Below are 15,472 nucleotides of genomic sequence, written 5' to 3' on the forward strand. Positions count from 1 at the left end.
GCTGTCACCGGCTACTTGGAGACCCTGCCCAATCCTTCTCTGGTTCCCCAGGGAAGGGGCGGAGGGCTAACTAGCCACGAACACCCGCCCGGACTCGCTTTCCGACTCGGAAATGACTTCCTGGCTCAGGGCCCCGCCCCTCTCCAACCAGCACCCCCCCCCCCCCGGCCCGCCTGCGGCTCTCCAGACCCCGCCCCCGCTCAGGCCCCGCGCCTCGGACGGCGCTCTGGGCGGATCCGGCGGGCGGAGGGTAGTGAGCGTCGGGCCAGGGGGAGGCGCTGTCGGGCGCAAGGTCCGGGTTAGGGTCTGGGCCCGGCCAGGGGGCCGGAGACGCTCGAGCCGGGTGCGCCCAGAGGGCCTGGAAGCAGCGATGGCGGAGACGGCGTCGCAGCACCTGGCGCTGCCCTTGGGGCTGTTGGAGCTGTGCGCGCTGCTCGGGCCCCCCAGGGACAGCCTCCGCGGCCTGGAGCAGGTAAGAACTCTGCGGGGAAGCCAAGGCAGGCGACGGTCAGAGAGCGAGGTCACGGCCCGGTGCACCCCGAGTCAGTGCCCGGAGGACGCCCCCCATCGCACCTCCGCTCCGTACCCGCGGCGCCCCCGGGGCGGGGACCCAGCATGTCTGCGGGGTGCAGACAGTGAGCCTGCGGTCCAGCCAGGCCCGGCTGCCTTCAGCCTGCCCGGTGCCGAGAACGGCAAGCGTTCTCCCAGACGTGGCTGCCTCTGGGGGCTCCCCCATCCCCCACACCCCACGGGGTGGGGACCCGCCGGAGTGGTTCCAGAGATTACCGGCAGGGAGAGCGCTGGCATCCGTCCCGCGCCGCGTTCCTCGGGGAGGGGCCTGGCTTCCTGGGCTGCGGTCTTAAATGCTGTCTGAAGGACTCCCACCTGGGAGAGGTCGAGGTGGGCAAGACAACGGAGGCCTCGCGCCGGAATCCTTACCTGTTACCCATTAATTAGTTCATTGCACAGGTTCCCTGTTGGCCGCAGGATGAGATGTTTTAGACTTGAGGGCCGCCTGTAACTATCCTGCACTGAGTGGTTTTGTGATGAAACTTTTCTCCCACGGGTAGTAGAGGGTGCCCCACCACCAACCCCTCGCCTCCTTTTCTCCATCTCTCTACACCTGATCAGCCAAAGTGATAAACTCAAGCCCCCTTTCCAGGAAAAGCAGCAGTTTTGGACATTCTTGTTCTCCTTTTTTCCTGGGATCTCCGTTTTCCTTAGTTCTGGAACTTGACTTTCTTTTACATGGGTCTGAGGCCCTCTTTTCCTCTGGCCGAGGGTGACTGTGACACTGTCATTTTTCTCTGGTCGGAGGTGATGCCCAGTGCGGTTGGAGACTCCCAGACATTCCCGCTGGGTTATGCGGACAAGACAGTGAAAGGCAGAGACAAGTGCATTTGTGTATTTCACGCTGCAGGGTTGAACTGGGGTCATCAAGAGAAGCTAAATATTGCTCAAAACAACCGGACACATGTCTGCGAGTGCTTCCCTGGTCTCTACTCCTCCGCCGTTTTCAACAATGACGGCATTGCCCTCACCTTTCTTGCTCCCTGAGCCCCCCAAATGGCTGTGTGCCCTGACGAGAGCTCGGGGGGCTGAGCTGTCTCCCTGCCCCTGACTTGCCAGATGGCCCTTCTCCTTTTTCTTCTGGCAGGAAGTGGCCGGGTTTCCGCTGTGGTCTCCCCTGCGGTGAGGCTCCTTGTGTCCTGGGTGGTTACAGCCCAGTGGTTACTGGCCCCCATGGGAGATGCATTTGGAACGCAAGATGGGCCAACTGAAATCATGGTGCTGCTTCCTGAACCCGCCAGGCCGCGACATCTCCCGGCTCTAGTTTGCAGTCCGCTGCCCTGCCCCTTACCTTCACTCTCTATGCGCCGTCGTACCTCACTTCTGTTGGGGGTTGGCGAAGGGTGGGGAGAAAAGTCGGAGCAGGAGCAGGAAAAGGGGGTGCGAAGATGCCAGTTCCACTTCCTGGGGGGTCCTGTTCGGGAGACTCACGTTCACGTTAAAATCAGCCAAGCCAATGCCCTTTATTTTGTAGCATCAGGTGTTAGAGCAGTTCTATTCTGAATGTCCGAGGCTCTTCAGTAACTTTTCATTTGGCTTTTTTAAACGACCATCGCTCTGCGATGCCGGTGCTTCAGCTGGGGGAGCCTGGCGGTGGGAGAATTAACCTCAGGGGAGCGTGGTGTCCTGGCGTTTGGGTTTGTTCCCTTCTTAGACGAGGCCGTGTTTGTTTTCCTGAGGACAGGGACAGAGAATTGGAGGACACAGTTCCGCCCCCATGTGGGGGAAGTGGGTAGTGACATTTCCCGCCACTCCTCGGATGCTATGGAGATGAGGCAGGGGAGTGAAGGACGGGACAAACCCGTCGCGCAGCTCTGGGGGGGGTGCGCAGAGTCCCTCTCCCCGTGTAGGTCACTAGCATAGCTCTTGGTGTGAAGGCCCATTTGCGATTCTCGGTGGGGGCATCCTCTCCGTTTCTAGACCAGCCCTGTCCCAGAGAACTTTCTGGGTGGTGCCCGCCAGTGTTGTTTACCTGTGCCGTCCCATACGGTGGCTCCCGGGAGCCTGAAGTGCGGCTTGCGCGCGGAGAACTGCATATTGCATTGAACTTAGATTGAATTTAAGTAGCCTCCTGTAGCTCCTGGTGGCTGTGTTGGACCACAGGTCTGGAGCACTGAGAAATTATGAATTTCTGTTCTGTATCACAGATGAGGCAGGTCCCATTGCGGAGGTCCTGGCCGCTGTGTAGTCTAACAGAAACCTGCAACTCAAGTGAATTAGGGTGTTGTGGTTTTTAGTTAACTAGATTTTTTTTTCAGTACAATGATATTTGGGGGGAAGAGGCTTCCTGAATCCCTATCTACAAGAAAAGTGCAGGAAGTCTCCAGGGAGGAGTCTGTAGAAACCGACCTGTCCCCCCAGGGAGAGGGCTGGGACCTCTCGCACCAGCAGGGGGCGTCGGGACCCTCTGTGCTTTCAGAATCGGTTGTCCTCGAGGAGTTCGAGCACGTTTGCCCACGTGCACCTGTGTCTGGGCGAGGCGCCTCATTGCCGTCCTGGTGCGGGTGGGTAGCGGGAAGACTCGAGAGCCACCCAGCCGTCCCTCGGTGGGGAACCGGGCAGACGCATTACAGAACTGTCACAGATCTGCAGGGTGGACCAGAAAGTCAGCCAGGGCTACAGAACAGGAGCTGTGTCTGCAAGGTGATCACACTGACGAAAGATGATTTGTAGACAGAAGTGCGGGAAGGGCATGGCCCAGGCTGTGCCACCTGGGGTCCTGGGTGAGAACCGTTCCGTTTGGTTCAATGCGTCCGTATTGCCCATCCGTTCAGAGGAAGGAACAAGGGAAGCGGTGTCTGCTCTGAAGAAACCAGGTGTGTGCTGACCCGCCAAATGCCAGCTTGGCCAGACGGGGCGCGTCCCTCTAAGTGACCGAAGGTGAACAGAGGGAATGGCGGGAGTCTCTTGGTTTCAGTGTGGTGACCGATATTCAAGCCAGGGGGGGCATGCTCCTGGGGGTCACCATGTGCCCCAGGAGACACATAGGAAGGGCAGCCATGGGGCCACCATCACCTACATGAGATGTGGGGACACAGAGAAGAAAACAGGACAGTCCCAGACTCACCCCACCTGTGACTCCAAAGGCGATGTGGGCCCCTTGCTGTATCCAGGAGGGGGTATGGGGGGAATAAACAAGAGCTCACTTTTTTAAAAGATTTTATTTATTTATTTTTAGGGAGGGGAAGGGAGAGAGAAAGGGAAACATCCATGTGTGGTTGCCTCCCATGCGCCCCCTAGTGGGGATCTGGCCCTCAACCCAGGCACGTGCCCTGACTGGGAATCGAACTGGTAACCCTTCAGCTCACATGCTGGCACTCAGTCCACTGAGCTGCAGCAGCCAGGGCCGGAGCGTAGTTTTTGAACCTGTAAGTTTACGGGAGCCATGCAGGTCAGAGGCACTTGAGTAGAGTCTGGGCCTGGAAAGACATGGGAGCTGGACATAGGACTGGGAACTGTCCCCCGTGCGCGGCTGGGGCCTCGCGAGTGTTGTAGTGCAGAGGGACTGGGGGCCAAGGGCTCAGCCTGGGGGTGGGGGTGACAGGCGGGAAGAAGGGGCCTGCAGGGGGCTGCGGAGGATCAGGAAGGAGGGGGCTGGGGGAACCTTCTGGAAAAGGAGCCCATCTGCGGTCTCAGGGTGCCTGGAGCGAACACATTCGCTCCTCTAGCTGTAATCGCTCGCAGGGAGGGGTGTCTGCCAGTCGCTCCGCACACAGCTACTCACCTGAGGAGAACTAGAGAGCCCCAGAACTAGAGAACTGTGAGCGCCACCCAGCGGTTTTAAAGTTGTCGGGTCACCCGGATTTCCACCTGCGGTCGCGGTTCCTGCTGGCCTTAGTTGTTTCCCAAAAGTGAAGAGATCACCGAGTTCAGATTCTGCGGCATAGACATGACTGTCCTGAGTCGGGAGTGCCTTCATGGATGGAAAACGCCGTCGCCGCATGTGTCGGTCAGGCCCAAGGGGCCCTGCTGGTGCCACCGATTTTCACTGAGATGTTGGTGTCGGCTACTTCACGCTGGTCAGGGTCCTGCTTCTCCTGGCGACAGCTGTGTCCTTCCTGGTGCCCTTCCTGGTGCCTGTCCCAGGGCCCTGTCGAGGCTCCTTCCCCACCCTTCACTTCCTTCCCAAGGAAGCCGCCGCAGGCTCATCCAGTCTTAGCCGTCAGGGCACCGGCCCACTCGCCCCCCCCCCACGGTGTTCCCCCACAGGGGCTCGGAAAGCTCTGGAGTCAGTCTGGCAGCAACACGTTCAGTCCCGACTCTTCCGAGAGACCCGTTGGGCGCTGTCGTTAGGAAAGATGTAGAAAGTAGAGCCTGTGCTTCTTGTGTTATTTGGGGGAAGAATAAAAGACAAGGTTAAGACCAATCTTGTACCAAGTTAAAGTTTAGAAGGATCTGGGCAGAGTGACCTCGTTTTATTGACAACTAGGGACAGACAGGTGTGTCCTCACTGTAGCCTCACTGCTGCTCCGTCTTCCCAGGTCGTGGGGACGGCCCTGCTGGTCTGGTGGGTGTGCGTTGGTGACGTGTTTGTGTAGGTTTGGACAGCAGACAGAGCTGGTCATTGTTCTGCCTCTGCTCCCCAGCCTGTGCGGGGATGTGGGGACTGGAAGGGGCTGCGCACTTGACCTGCAGTGTCTCCCGAGGACCTCACTGGCCACCGCGGTGGAGACACCCTGCCTTGGAGCCCAGGCCACCCCTCACAGGACTGGGCCTTGTCCGGGAGGGGCAAGTCGCCGAGTCCTGCATACAGCCGCAGGTGACACAGACTTGCCTGGGTGAGCGACTTCCCAGGTCCTTCCTGTCACAAGCTGCTGCTGGGAGGAACCACAATGCACACCTGCCCACCTTGCGTTCGTGGGCACGCAGGCCGGCACCACCGAGTCATGCCTGTCTCTGCCCCTTGCAGGTGGCCCAGAGACGCGGCACCCAGAGCCTGCCCTGCCTCGACCCGGAGGTGCTATCCGTGTTTGCGCCTCCATTTATCAGCAGGGAGGACGGGCCACCGCCCAGTGCGGGCTGCGGGACGCTGAGCAAAGCCAAGAGGCGCTCCTTCAGGAAGAAGAGGGAGAAGGCCAAAGTGGAGCCCAACAAGGGCCTCCTGGAGGGCCCTCGGGGGCCGGAGGCCGAAGACATTAGTGTCCCCAACGGCGTGGACCTGCTGGCCCTGCCTCAGCTGTGCTTCCCAGGTGCGCTGTGCTGGGCGGGGGAGGTGGGGGGTGTGGGGACAGGGGGGCTGCCCTGCCAGAGGGCCACACCCATGCTTTGTGTCTGGGAGTCAGCATGCAGGGGGTGAGCTGGTGGCCCCCCAGGTCCCTGAGCTCCACCCCCGCACCGAGCTCTCCTGCTCTTGGGGGTTTCAAACCGAAAGGGCAGCTCAGGTTGTTTAGCAGTCCCCATTTCAGAAGACGGGGGATCGCCAGGGGGCACAGTGTGTTTATGGAGCTTGCAAAGGACTTTCAGCTCCGACTTCAGATCGGTCTTCCTGGGGGGCCTGGCAGCCCCCTGCCCAGCTCCGCCCAGCCTTGCCCACCCACCCCCTGGGTCTCTGGGACAGGAAGCAGTGGTCGTGTCTGTTCCCCCCAAAGTGGCTGGTTCTGCGAACTGCAGGCTCGTGTTCTGGGGCTTCGCATGTTGCCTGGGCTTGGAGAAATGCGAGGCTCAGACCAAGCACTTGACCTGAGCACCCGTGTGGTCGTTCCCACTAGAAATTGATGCTGCTTCTTGCTCTGCTCTCGGGATCATAAACCGCGATCAGCTGTCACCCGGGCCTCACAAAGTCTTTCTCTTTCCGACTTCAGGGGGCCTGAGCGTGGCCTCGGAACCAAAGGAGGACTGCATCCACTTCCTGGTGCTGACCGATGTCTGTGGGAACCGGACGCACGGCGTGGTCGCCCAGTACTACCGGCCACTGCACGTAGGTGGCGCCCACGCCCGCCCTCTGAAACTGGCTCTGGGTGAGGTTCTCAGGACCATCCCACTTTACAGGGAGAAACAGTGGCACAGAGAGGCCAGGTGACTTGCCTGAGGTCATAATGCAATCAGGTTTGAGTGGGAGGGGACCCGAGAGAACAGGAGGCTCTCAATGAACCGTGGTGGGTGGGCCATGACCTGGCCAACTGTGCCCAGGGCTTCTCCCTTTACCTGGCTGTCGACCTGACAGTGACCTCCAGGTCCCAAAGTCCCAAACTGAAGCTGTTCTCACACTCCTCCATCCCTACCCAGAACTCGCCAATAGCGCCCCCAGGGCCCAGACTATGGGCCCCAGATGTTGTGCCCCTTGGGGGTTGTGCATTCTGGAGCCCACTGCGCACTGTGTCTCTGGCTGCAGTCCCTTGTCCCTGGCCAAGGTCCCTCCTGCTCCCTCCTCTTGCCCCTGCCGCCCACCTAGCTCCTGGGCACCCACGATGCTCATGTGGTCCCTGTAAAGCCAAGCCACCAGCCCCTTCGTGTGTCCCGCTGTGTCCCGCTGTGTCCCGTGCGCCCCCAGATTACCTTCTTTGTAACCTCCCCACCTCTGTGGAGTGAGCCCTCGGGGGGCCGGCACCATGATTGAAAGGCCGGTTCTCCCTCTTGGGCCTACGGTGAGCCTGGCGGGAGCCCGGGCCGGGGTGTAGGAGGGTAGGGCTCCGTCCAGCCCCTGCCGTCCCCTTTCTGTCTGGAGGTGCCGCGCTGCAGAGCGTGCACCCCGACACCTGGCCAGCTGGGAGGTAACCTCCCCCTCTTCCTCCAGGACGAGTACTGTTTCTACAATGGCAAACCGCACTGGGAGTCGCCCTGGCCAACCACGAGTGCTGCCGGCTGCTTCGTGCCCTTTGCCGTGTGCGTGGTCTCCAGGTTCCCCTACTACAACGCACTCAGGGACTGCCTGTCCTGGTGAGCCGCCGCCGCCGCCTCCCCCCTCAGTGGGGCCGCCTCCGACAGCGCTGACCTGTGGGCAGGCGCGGGCGCTCCCTTGGGAAATGCCGACACTCGGATGGCCTGAGGGCGGAGGGGCGGGGGGATAACGGCAACCTGCTGGGAGTAAGATGGACACGGAGGGTCTCGCTTTTCGTGGACAACTCTTTGCCTGGCTGTCTGAGAAAACCAGCTGCTCTTAGTTCTGATGCGTTTTGTTGACATTTCGAAAGTTACTCTCTTGGGTGGAACTGTTAACTGACTTAGTGCTGATGCTGCATTGAAAACTGAGGGTGTCGAGGATTTCTGAAAAATCGAGACAGCATTGCATTGAACCCGACGCCACTGCGGCCCTGTCCCACCGGGCACACGGGCACCGCCGCCGAGTTCCATTCTCAGAACGTGGACCTGCTTGGTGGCGGGCTGAGGAAGGGACCTCGAGCTATGGCTCCCTGGTGTGTCCTGGTCCGGAAGAGCCCTGCGTGGCGGGTCCCCTCTGTGCTCCCGGGAAAGGACAGTTGGTCCCAGCCTTGCACCTCGGTCATGGAACTAAGCAGGACTCCTCACCAATCAGATGAATCCTGCTCCTGACCCGAATTCCAGCTCCTCATGGTTTTATTCTTCTGGAAGTGGCTGGTGTCTGGACATGGTTTGGGTCCAGCGTGCGCTTATCGCTGCAGACGTAACTCGTCTTGTAGGACAGAGCGCTGACCTACGTCGGCCAAAGAATGTCCCCCGGGCAGAAGGGCGCCCGGAGGGCGGCCTGCTCCCCGGTCCCTGTCCCCACTGGGCACACTTGTTCAGCGCCAATCTTTTCCAGCGTGACTGACGACGCACCCCGCCCCGCCCCCACGCTGGACACTCACGCGGGCACTTGATGTGAAAAGCGTGCTCAGCTTTCATCTTGGGCCCCTGCTCTCTCTGGTTAGACGACCAGAACTGGGACTGTCCCCGGGGAAGGACATGCACCAGAGCTTCGTCAGGTCGCCCCGCAACACGTGTTCACACGTGTTTGAAGTCCGACTTCCCGCCCTGGCACGCCGTGCCTGCCGTGCCCCGACGTGGACCAAAGTCGCGGATGTTTCCGTTGTGTTGGCGGTTGAGGTTATGGGCAGTTTTTGTTTTCTTTTTAAAAACTCACCTTCGCGCTGTTACAATTTTGTAACGGATAGAGACGTGGAGGATACTGAGCTGTCTTCAAGTGCTGACCCGAAGATGAGTGCCATGGGCGATTCCGCCCCTTAAACACCCGAGCCCTCTGACGGCCAGCACCTGGCGCTGTCATGCTGTGTGGTGGCCGCGTGCGGGTCCGGCGTGGCGTGCAGGCAAGCACAGCTGGGTCTCTGCCTGTCTGGCCAGGCGGGACCCGCCGGCCTCCTCTATGGTCCCTGGCCACCTCTGGGCCAGCACGGTGGTGGCGTCCACTCTCACGGGGGTCCCAGCCACGCTCCCTCCTGAGGGCTGAGCTGGGTCTCTTCAGCCGCCCAGTCACTGCCCGGGGTCAGCACGGGGCGGCCCCGCAGTGGGCACCAGAACTGTCTGTTCAGTGGGCGCGTGAGGTGGAGCGGGGCCGGGTGCGCTCGTCTGTGGAACGCACCGGGCTGCCACCACTGTCATTTCAGAAACGCAGCCCCTAGAGTTTACCCGTGCGACAGGGGTGTGTACTTCAGCCTCTGACAGTCAGTTGGCTTTGCCTGGGAAAGCCCGCCCATGCCCAGCGCGCAGCTGGCAGAGTCTCGCTTCGAGTCGCTCCGTGGGGCGCCCCTGGTCAGGCCCTGTGTCGCTCTCGTCCCCCCAAAGCTCCCTTGGGCCCCTCGGAGTCTGCTCCCAGCCCCTCTGCCCAGGCTCCCCTTCTCCCCCGGTGTGTTCACCCCGCCTACGTCAAACCTCAGGATGCATTTTGGAGACGAGCGCGCTCGGGCACGTCCCTTCGTCCCTTCGAGAGGCTGAGTGCCCCTTCCTGAAGTGCTGCCCCCAGAGAGAGGCGGGGCCTCTGGCAGCTCGCCCGGAGGGAGCGCTGGCGTGGGACTGGCACCCAGGCCAAGGAGCAGCGTGTGCCGGCCCCCCCCGGAAGACCCCCACCTGCTCGCAGGCCCCTGCGGGAACCCCCCCGCCCCCCCCGCCCCGCGCTGCCCGCAGTGACGGCCCCAGCATTGCTGACGGCCCCACCGAGGCTGCGCTCACACAGGAACCGCCGAGGGCGGCTGCTGGTTCTCAGATTTACCTGTGACGCGACTTTCTTCTTCCTGTTTCAGTTTGTTGGTTCACCTGAAGCTCTGTAAAGATTTCGAAGTTGACAACCACATAAAAAATTTCGCTGCGAAACTGTCTCTAATCCCGAGCCCTCCACCCGGACCGCTGCATTTGGTAATTGTATCTTTTCTCTACAAACGGTAAAAGTAACAGGGCGCAGGTGGCTTCAGTGTTTTAAAAGATTTCTGAAGCTCTAGCTGTGTTTAAACTGCTTCTCACGTGCTTTACAAGCCTTTTATACACTATTTCTAAAGGCCAAACAACCAAGAATAGAAATGTTCTAAAAATTTAGAACTGAAATGTTGTTCTTCAGTCAGGTTGCCTTGAGCTCCGCGGACTGGCTCAGGATACGTAGGTGCTGAGCTGCGGGTCAGCCCCATTGGCGGTTGGCATGTGAGGCCCTCGCCTGCTCTGCACTCGGCGTTTCCTTCCATTACCACTTTCCCTCTCGTTTGTGCGGGGCACTGGCCGTTACACTGACCTCGTCGATGCTTTCTGCCGCCCAGGGCGATTAGTGATTACTGGTTATCTACACACTCGTGTTTCTGTTATTCACAGTGCCACGGTGCTATGTAACTAATAGACAGCCGTTTCCCCAACGGGGCTCCGTGGAGCGCTGCCGGTTCCGAGACGTCACCGGCTTCTTCGTGGCCGGAGGGCTTCGGGGGCCGGGGGGGTTGAGACGGGCAGACACGTTCTGCTTTTGTTGGGTGATAGGTCGGACTGCTGAGCCAGGATTTTTTTTTATTTTTGAAGATTGACTTGACAGAGAGACAGACAGATACTGATTTGTTGTTCCACTTACTCAGGCACTCACTGGTCGCTTCTTATATGTGCCCTGACCAGGGATTGAACTCACAACCTTGACGTATCGGGGTCAACGCTCCAATCAACTGAGCTCCCTGGCCAGGGCTGATGAACCCTGTTTGAGTCAGTATTTCAAACTGATTTAACCATAGGGTGCTTCCTTTACAAAAAAAGCACAGTCAATAGGGCGCGTATTGAATAAACATCTGGGGATGCTGACTCGGCTTCGCTCGGTCTGTCCCTTCTGGCAGATCGTACAAGTAGACCTTGGTATTTTGCATTTTGATTATCGGCAGTCGAAACTTTGTCTCGTTTGTCAGGAGGCCCGTGAGGACGGCTCCCAGAAACCTCGGCAGGGGGCCTTTACTGGGGTCGCATCTCTCCATCATGTGGGCGTGTTTTAAGCTGCCGTGAAATCACCGAAGGCGATGTTGCTGTCCCTCGGGCTCTCCCAGGGGACCTGCCGCAGCCGCGAGCATCCTCCAACTCCCTCCGTCCCCGCCCCCCGCCCCTGGCTCCCACTCAGGGCATTCTCTGCTGCCCCCCTGCAGGGGTGGCCGGGCACCTGGAGCCCCCGCCCAGAGGGGACCACCGCTTCCTCCTGTGCCCGCCTCGTCCTGCGGCACGCGACATAGGCGTCCTGTGAATGTGGAATTTGAAGTGTTGCTTTAAAATCCTACCTGGAAAAATGAAGTATCTTTCTTAACCTTTTCTGACTTACCAGTCTTTAAAGGGCCTTCAGCTCTTAAACACTGGGAGAATCTGCACCATGTAGCAGTTATGAATGAGGAGGTGTACCAGCCGGGATTCGTCTGAACGTGCTTGGTCTAGAACCGGTGCTCATGGGGACGGACAGCTGGGTGGTGGTGCGTCTCCGTTTTGATAATAATTAAGGAGTTGGAGGAAGCTGGGCTGAGGAGACCCTGCCGGGCTCAGCTTCCAGGACCCACGGCCGGGTCCTGTGGGGGCAGCCCTAGGCCCACAGCCCCCTGCCGCTGCCACACCGGACTCACAGGGCGGTGGGTCTTCACAGGTCTTCAACATGAAGCCGCTGCAGGTGGTCTTCCCCTCGCGGGCGGACCCCGAGAGTCCCGTCGTCGACCTGGACCTGCACCTGCCCCTGCTGTGCTTCCGCCCCGAGAAGGTGCTGCAGGTGAGCCCCCCGCTCCCCCCGCCCTGAGGGTCTCCTGCTGACCGGTGCACAGGCACTGACGCTGCCGTCGCAGCAGAGAGGAGTCGAAGGCAGCGCCTTCCGCCACGCGCAGACCAGTGCGCTCGGAGGGTCGATTTTGTTGTCCAAAGCCCACGCTCACTACGGTGCACGCTGTTTGCAAACTGCACTTTTTCAGGGGCATCCAGCGGCTTTGGTCTCGGCAGGTGGAGCAGGGAGACACGGGCAGGACCTGTCCCCACGTTCTGGCCTCGGGGGCGTGGTCGCCAGCGTGGTCGGTGGGCTGTGCCGGTCGGACGGGCGTCCGTGGTTTGCCGCCCCCAGGTCCTGACGTGCCTGCTGACGGAGCAGCGGGTTGTCTTCTTCTCGGCCAGCTGGGCGCTGCTGACGCTGGTGGCCGAGTGCTTCCTGGTCTACCTGCACCCCCTGCGCTGGCAGCACACCTTCGTCCCCGTCCTGTCTGGGCAGATGCTGGACTTCGTCATGGCTCCCACCTCCTTCCTCATGGGCTGCCACCTCAGCCACTTCGAAGAAGTCAGCAAGGTCAGGTATTGGCCACTGGGTCCAGAACCCTGCGTGCCTGTGTCCTGTGGTGGGGACTAACGGGGAGTCGCTTAGAAAGTGTCTGAAGTGAGGGATGGCACCAAGTCCTCCGGGAGCGCCTGCGCCTGGTGCCACACACACAGGGTCTGCGCCCTTTCCCCCTCGGACCTCCGGGTGTGTCCAGGCTGCAGCGTTCTGAGTGCCCGGTGGAGCTGCTCAACCCGCTCACCGTCACCACAGCTCAGTTGGCTTCCCAGGGGTTCTCAGTGCGGAGAGTGTAGGCGGGGAGTTGGTGGAGCCCAATTTCGGGCGTAGCCTCTGCTGCTCGCTTCCTCATTGTTGCATGACCTTGAGTGAGTTGCTCGCCTTTGCTAAGTCTCAGTTTCCCCACCTGTGAAGTGGGCAGGGCTCTGAGCTGAGGACAGTCCCCACCCCTGCCCGGCGTCGGGCATGTGACTAGGCCTTGGGAGACGGTGGTTGCTGTTGTCACTGCCACACTCTCTTCCTCTAAAGAGATTCCTTATTAGGCTTCCGTTGCCCCTGGACCCTCTTCCTGGAAGACACGTGTGCACACAGTGTGCTGCCGGCATGGGTGGGGCTCGTGGGGCTCGTGGGGCTCGTGGGCCTTGCTGAGCTCAGTGGCCACGTCCTCGCTGGGGGACTGGCCTGGGACAGGGGTCACAGAGGTCACAGGGGTCGCCGGAGCTGTGGGGGCACACGGTCAGTGCTTAGTGAACAGGAGCTGTCTCTGCCATTATGCTGCCTGGTGACAGCGTGCGTTCAGCTGGGGAGCTCATGTCATGGATTGGTAGTGAGTGTTGTGAGCGGCCGGCAGGCAGGGCAGGGGTGGTTTTTTTAAACTGCTTTATCCAGATACAGTCTCTGTGCCACCAAGTTTACCAGTTAAAATGTACACCGTGTTTTGCCATGTATAGCGCACACTCACATTTCATATGCTAATTCTGCATGTAGATACAGAATCCGTGCTACCCATGTATAATGCGCATTCTTAACTTTCCCTCAAAAATTTGTGCGATGTGTTAAACATGGGAAAATGTGGTAGTTCCGTGGCTTTTGGTAATTTTGCAGCTTTGTGCCAACTAATCTGAGATATTTGCGTCACCCCACAAAGAACCTCTGTGTACACTGTCCTCCGATCCTGTCCTCCCCCGGCCCCTGGCCGCCGCCACCGACTCCGTCCCTGGGCTTGCCTGTCCCGTGTCCATGGCTCTGGCCTTTGGCTTCAGCAGCTCCCACTCAGCACTGAGGTTCAGGGGTTCGTCTGCACAGCACACACAGTGGGACCTCACCTTTATTGGCCACCGTGTGGACGCACCGCCGTTTGCTGCTCCACTCCCCCATGGGTGGGTGTTTGGGTCGTCTCTACCTTTTGACCGTTTTGAATAATGCAGCTGTGAACATTCGTGTGCGAGGTGCTGTGTGGGCATGGGGTGGGTGCCTGTGCCCACGGCGCCTCTGTTCAACCCTTTGGGACGTGGCCAGACGGTTCACCACAGCAGCTGCACCACACTGCGTCCCGCTGGCCATCTGGACCGCCCCGGTTTCCCCACATCCTTGCCATCACTCCCTGTGGTCTGCCCTCTGGAGCTGAGCCATCCTGGGGTGGGAAGTGGGGTCTCGCGGTGCTGCTGATGCTGCCCCGTGACTGCCAGCGTCGAGTGTCTCCCCTTTCCACGTGCCTGCCGGCAGCTCCTGCAGAGTAGGCTTTCACGTGGAGGGGCTCTGGGTGGGCACGGAACAGAGTGAAGACCAGAACCCCTGCCCGTCCTCAGGGGCAGCCTGCTGCCCTGCGTTTCCTTTGAGAACAAATCCTGGGAGGCACCTCGTGCGGAGCTGGCCAGCCCCCTGGGGAGGAGCTGGGCGTCTCCAGGCCTCGCCAAAGCAGTGACTCACCGGGCACAAACACCCTTTAAGAAAAGGCCATTCAGACCTTCATGGAAGGAATGGAAAAACGTCACCCAGCCCGCCTTGCACACAAGAAAAACACAGGCTGTGCTCAGAAGCCTGAAATGGCGTCTTTCACAGTCGTCAGGGGCAAAAACGGTCTTGCTGTGGCTGCTTCAGAAGGGAAACACTTGGTCCTGTTTACTTGGCAGTTCCAGCCCGTAGTCCCTAAGGGTCCCTTCCACCAGCTTGCCTGTTTTGGGGGGTCTGGGGATGGGCAGCAGGACTTAGCCGAAAGTACCCGCAGTGGGGGTTTTGCAGTGGTGCCGGAGCTCGGATGCCGGCCCGCCACATGTCTGTGCCGCGCCCCACCCTTGTCAGCACAGATGCCCACAGAGGCCCCACTGGCCACAGCTCACTCCATGCCCATGTCTGGCCTAGGAGGCGCCACCTGCATGTTTCCTGCCAGGCGGAACCCGGTGTGGGAGCCGGGAGCGGTGACCTGCGGTGAGAGCCCACACAGGCCACATTCCATGGCTCTCAGGGCTCCAGCGCCTGACCTGGTACTTGTGGGCTTTGTCACAGATAAGACTTCACAAGTGAGCCGTGCCCACATTTAAAAAATCCTAAGTGTGTGCGGTCGCCAAGCCCAGGGCCCTGCCACGCCGGGCACTTGGCAGGGCAGCGCTCTCTGGAGCTCTGGAATGTTCTCTCCCGGCTCCCCGCAGTGGTGCCCGTGTGCCTGCACCAGGGCAGGTAGACAGCCTGGCAGTGCCCATCGGAATCTCAGCCCGAAGGCTGAGGCCCTTAGCTTGCTATTGGAGCCCGGTGGCTCTCGCTGCATGTCCGGGGGGGGGGGGGGGGGGGGGGGCGGGGGGTGGATAATAGNGCGGGGGGAGGATAAGGCTCCAGGCCACGCCAGTCAGGCAGGGCCACTCGGCGAGGGCGCCGCGTTTCCAAAGATGGGCTCAGGGTCTCACGTCAGCCCTCACACTCGCTCCACAGGAAGCCGACGGGCTAGTTCTGGTCAACATCGACGCCGGGAGCGTCACCTCCTCCAGTGACGAGGACGTGGACGTCCCCGACATCCCTCTCCTGGCTGCGCAGACCTTCGTTCAGAGGTAACGCGGGAGACCGTGCGTGGCGGAAAACACCTCTGTCCGAGGTCCTTCCTGGACGCTCATGCGCATCTTTTCCAGTCTTTCTGGTAGAGGCTTCACGTGTTCATGGTTGGGAAGTCACTGGTGTTTTCAAAAACGAAAACCATTTTGTCTCTATTCTGACCACATGAAAATGTCCGTTACGGCCTTGAGCGGTCAGGCGATA

The 15,472-nt window shown here is 60.2% G+C and overlaps 1 protein-coding gene across 2 annotated transcripts in view; it reads left to right on the forward strand.

Annotated features, from left to right (window-relative positions):
- Nucleotides 1–226: 226 nt before the first annotated feature.
- Nucleotides 227–15,472, forward strand: part of DENND3 (DENN domain containing 3) — a 28,844-nt gene continuing 13,598 nt past the window's right edge. For both annotated transcript variants that reach the window (XM_037048618.1, XM_037048620.1), the window contains exons 1-8: nt 227–472; nt 5,480–5,759; nt 6,372–6,487; nt 7,304–7,446; nt 9,723–9,834; nt 11,561–11,680; nt 12,023–12,241; nt 15,152–15,267. In XM_037048618.1, the coding sequence (XP_036904513.1) occupies nt 371–472; nt 5,480–5,759; nt 6,372–6,487; nt 7,304–7,446; nt 9,723–9,834; nt 11,561–11,680; nt 12,023–12,241; nt 15,152–15,267 (1,208 nt within the window). In that variant the 5' untranslated portion in view covers nt 227–370. The remainder of the gene's footprint in view (nt 473–5,479; nt 5,760–6,371; nt 6,488–7,303; nt 7,447–9,722; nt 9,835–11,560; nt 11,681–12,022; nt 12,242–15,151; nt 15,268–15,472) is intronic.

Source organism: Sturnira hondurensis, unplaced genomic scaffold (genome assembly GCF_014824575.4).
Source record: "Sturnira hondurensis isolate 20B ecotype Veracruz unplaced genomic scaffold, ASM1482457v3 Scaffold0006413, whole genome shotgun sequence".
Lineage (NCBI taxonomy): Eukaryota > Metazoa > Chordata > Mammalia > Chiroptera > Phyllostomidae > Sturnira > Sturnira hondurensis.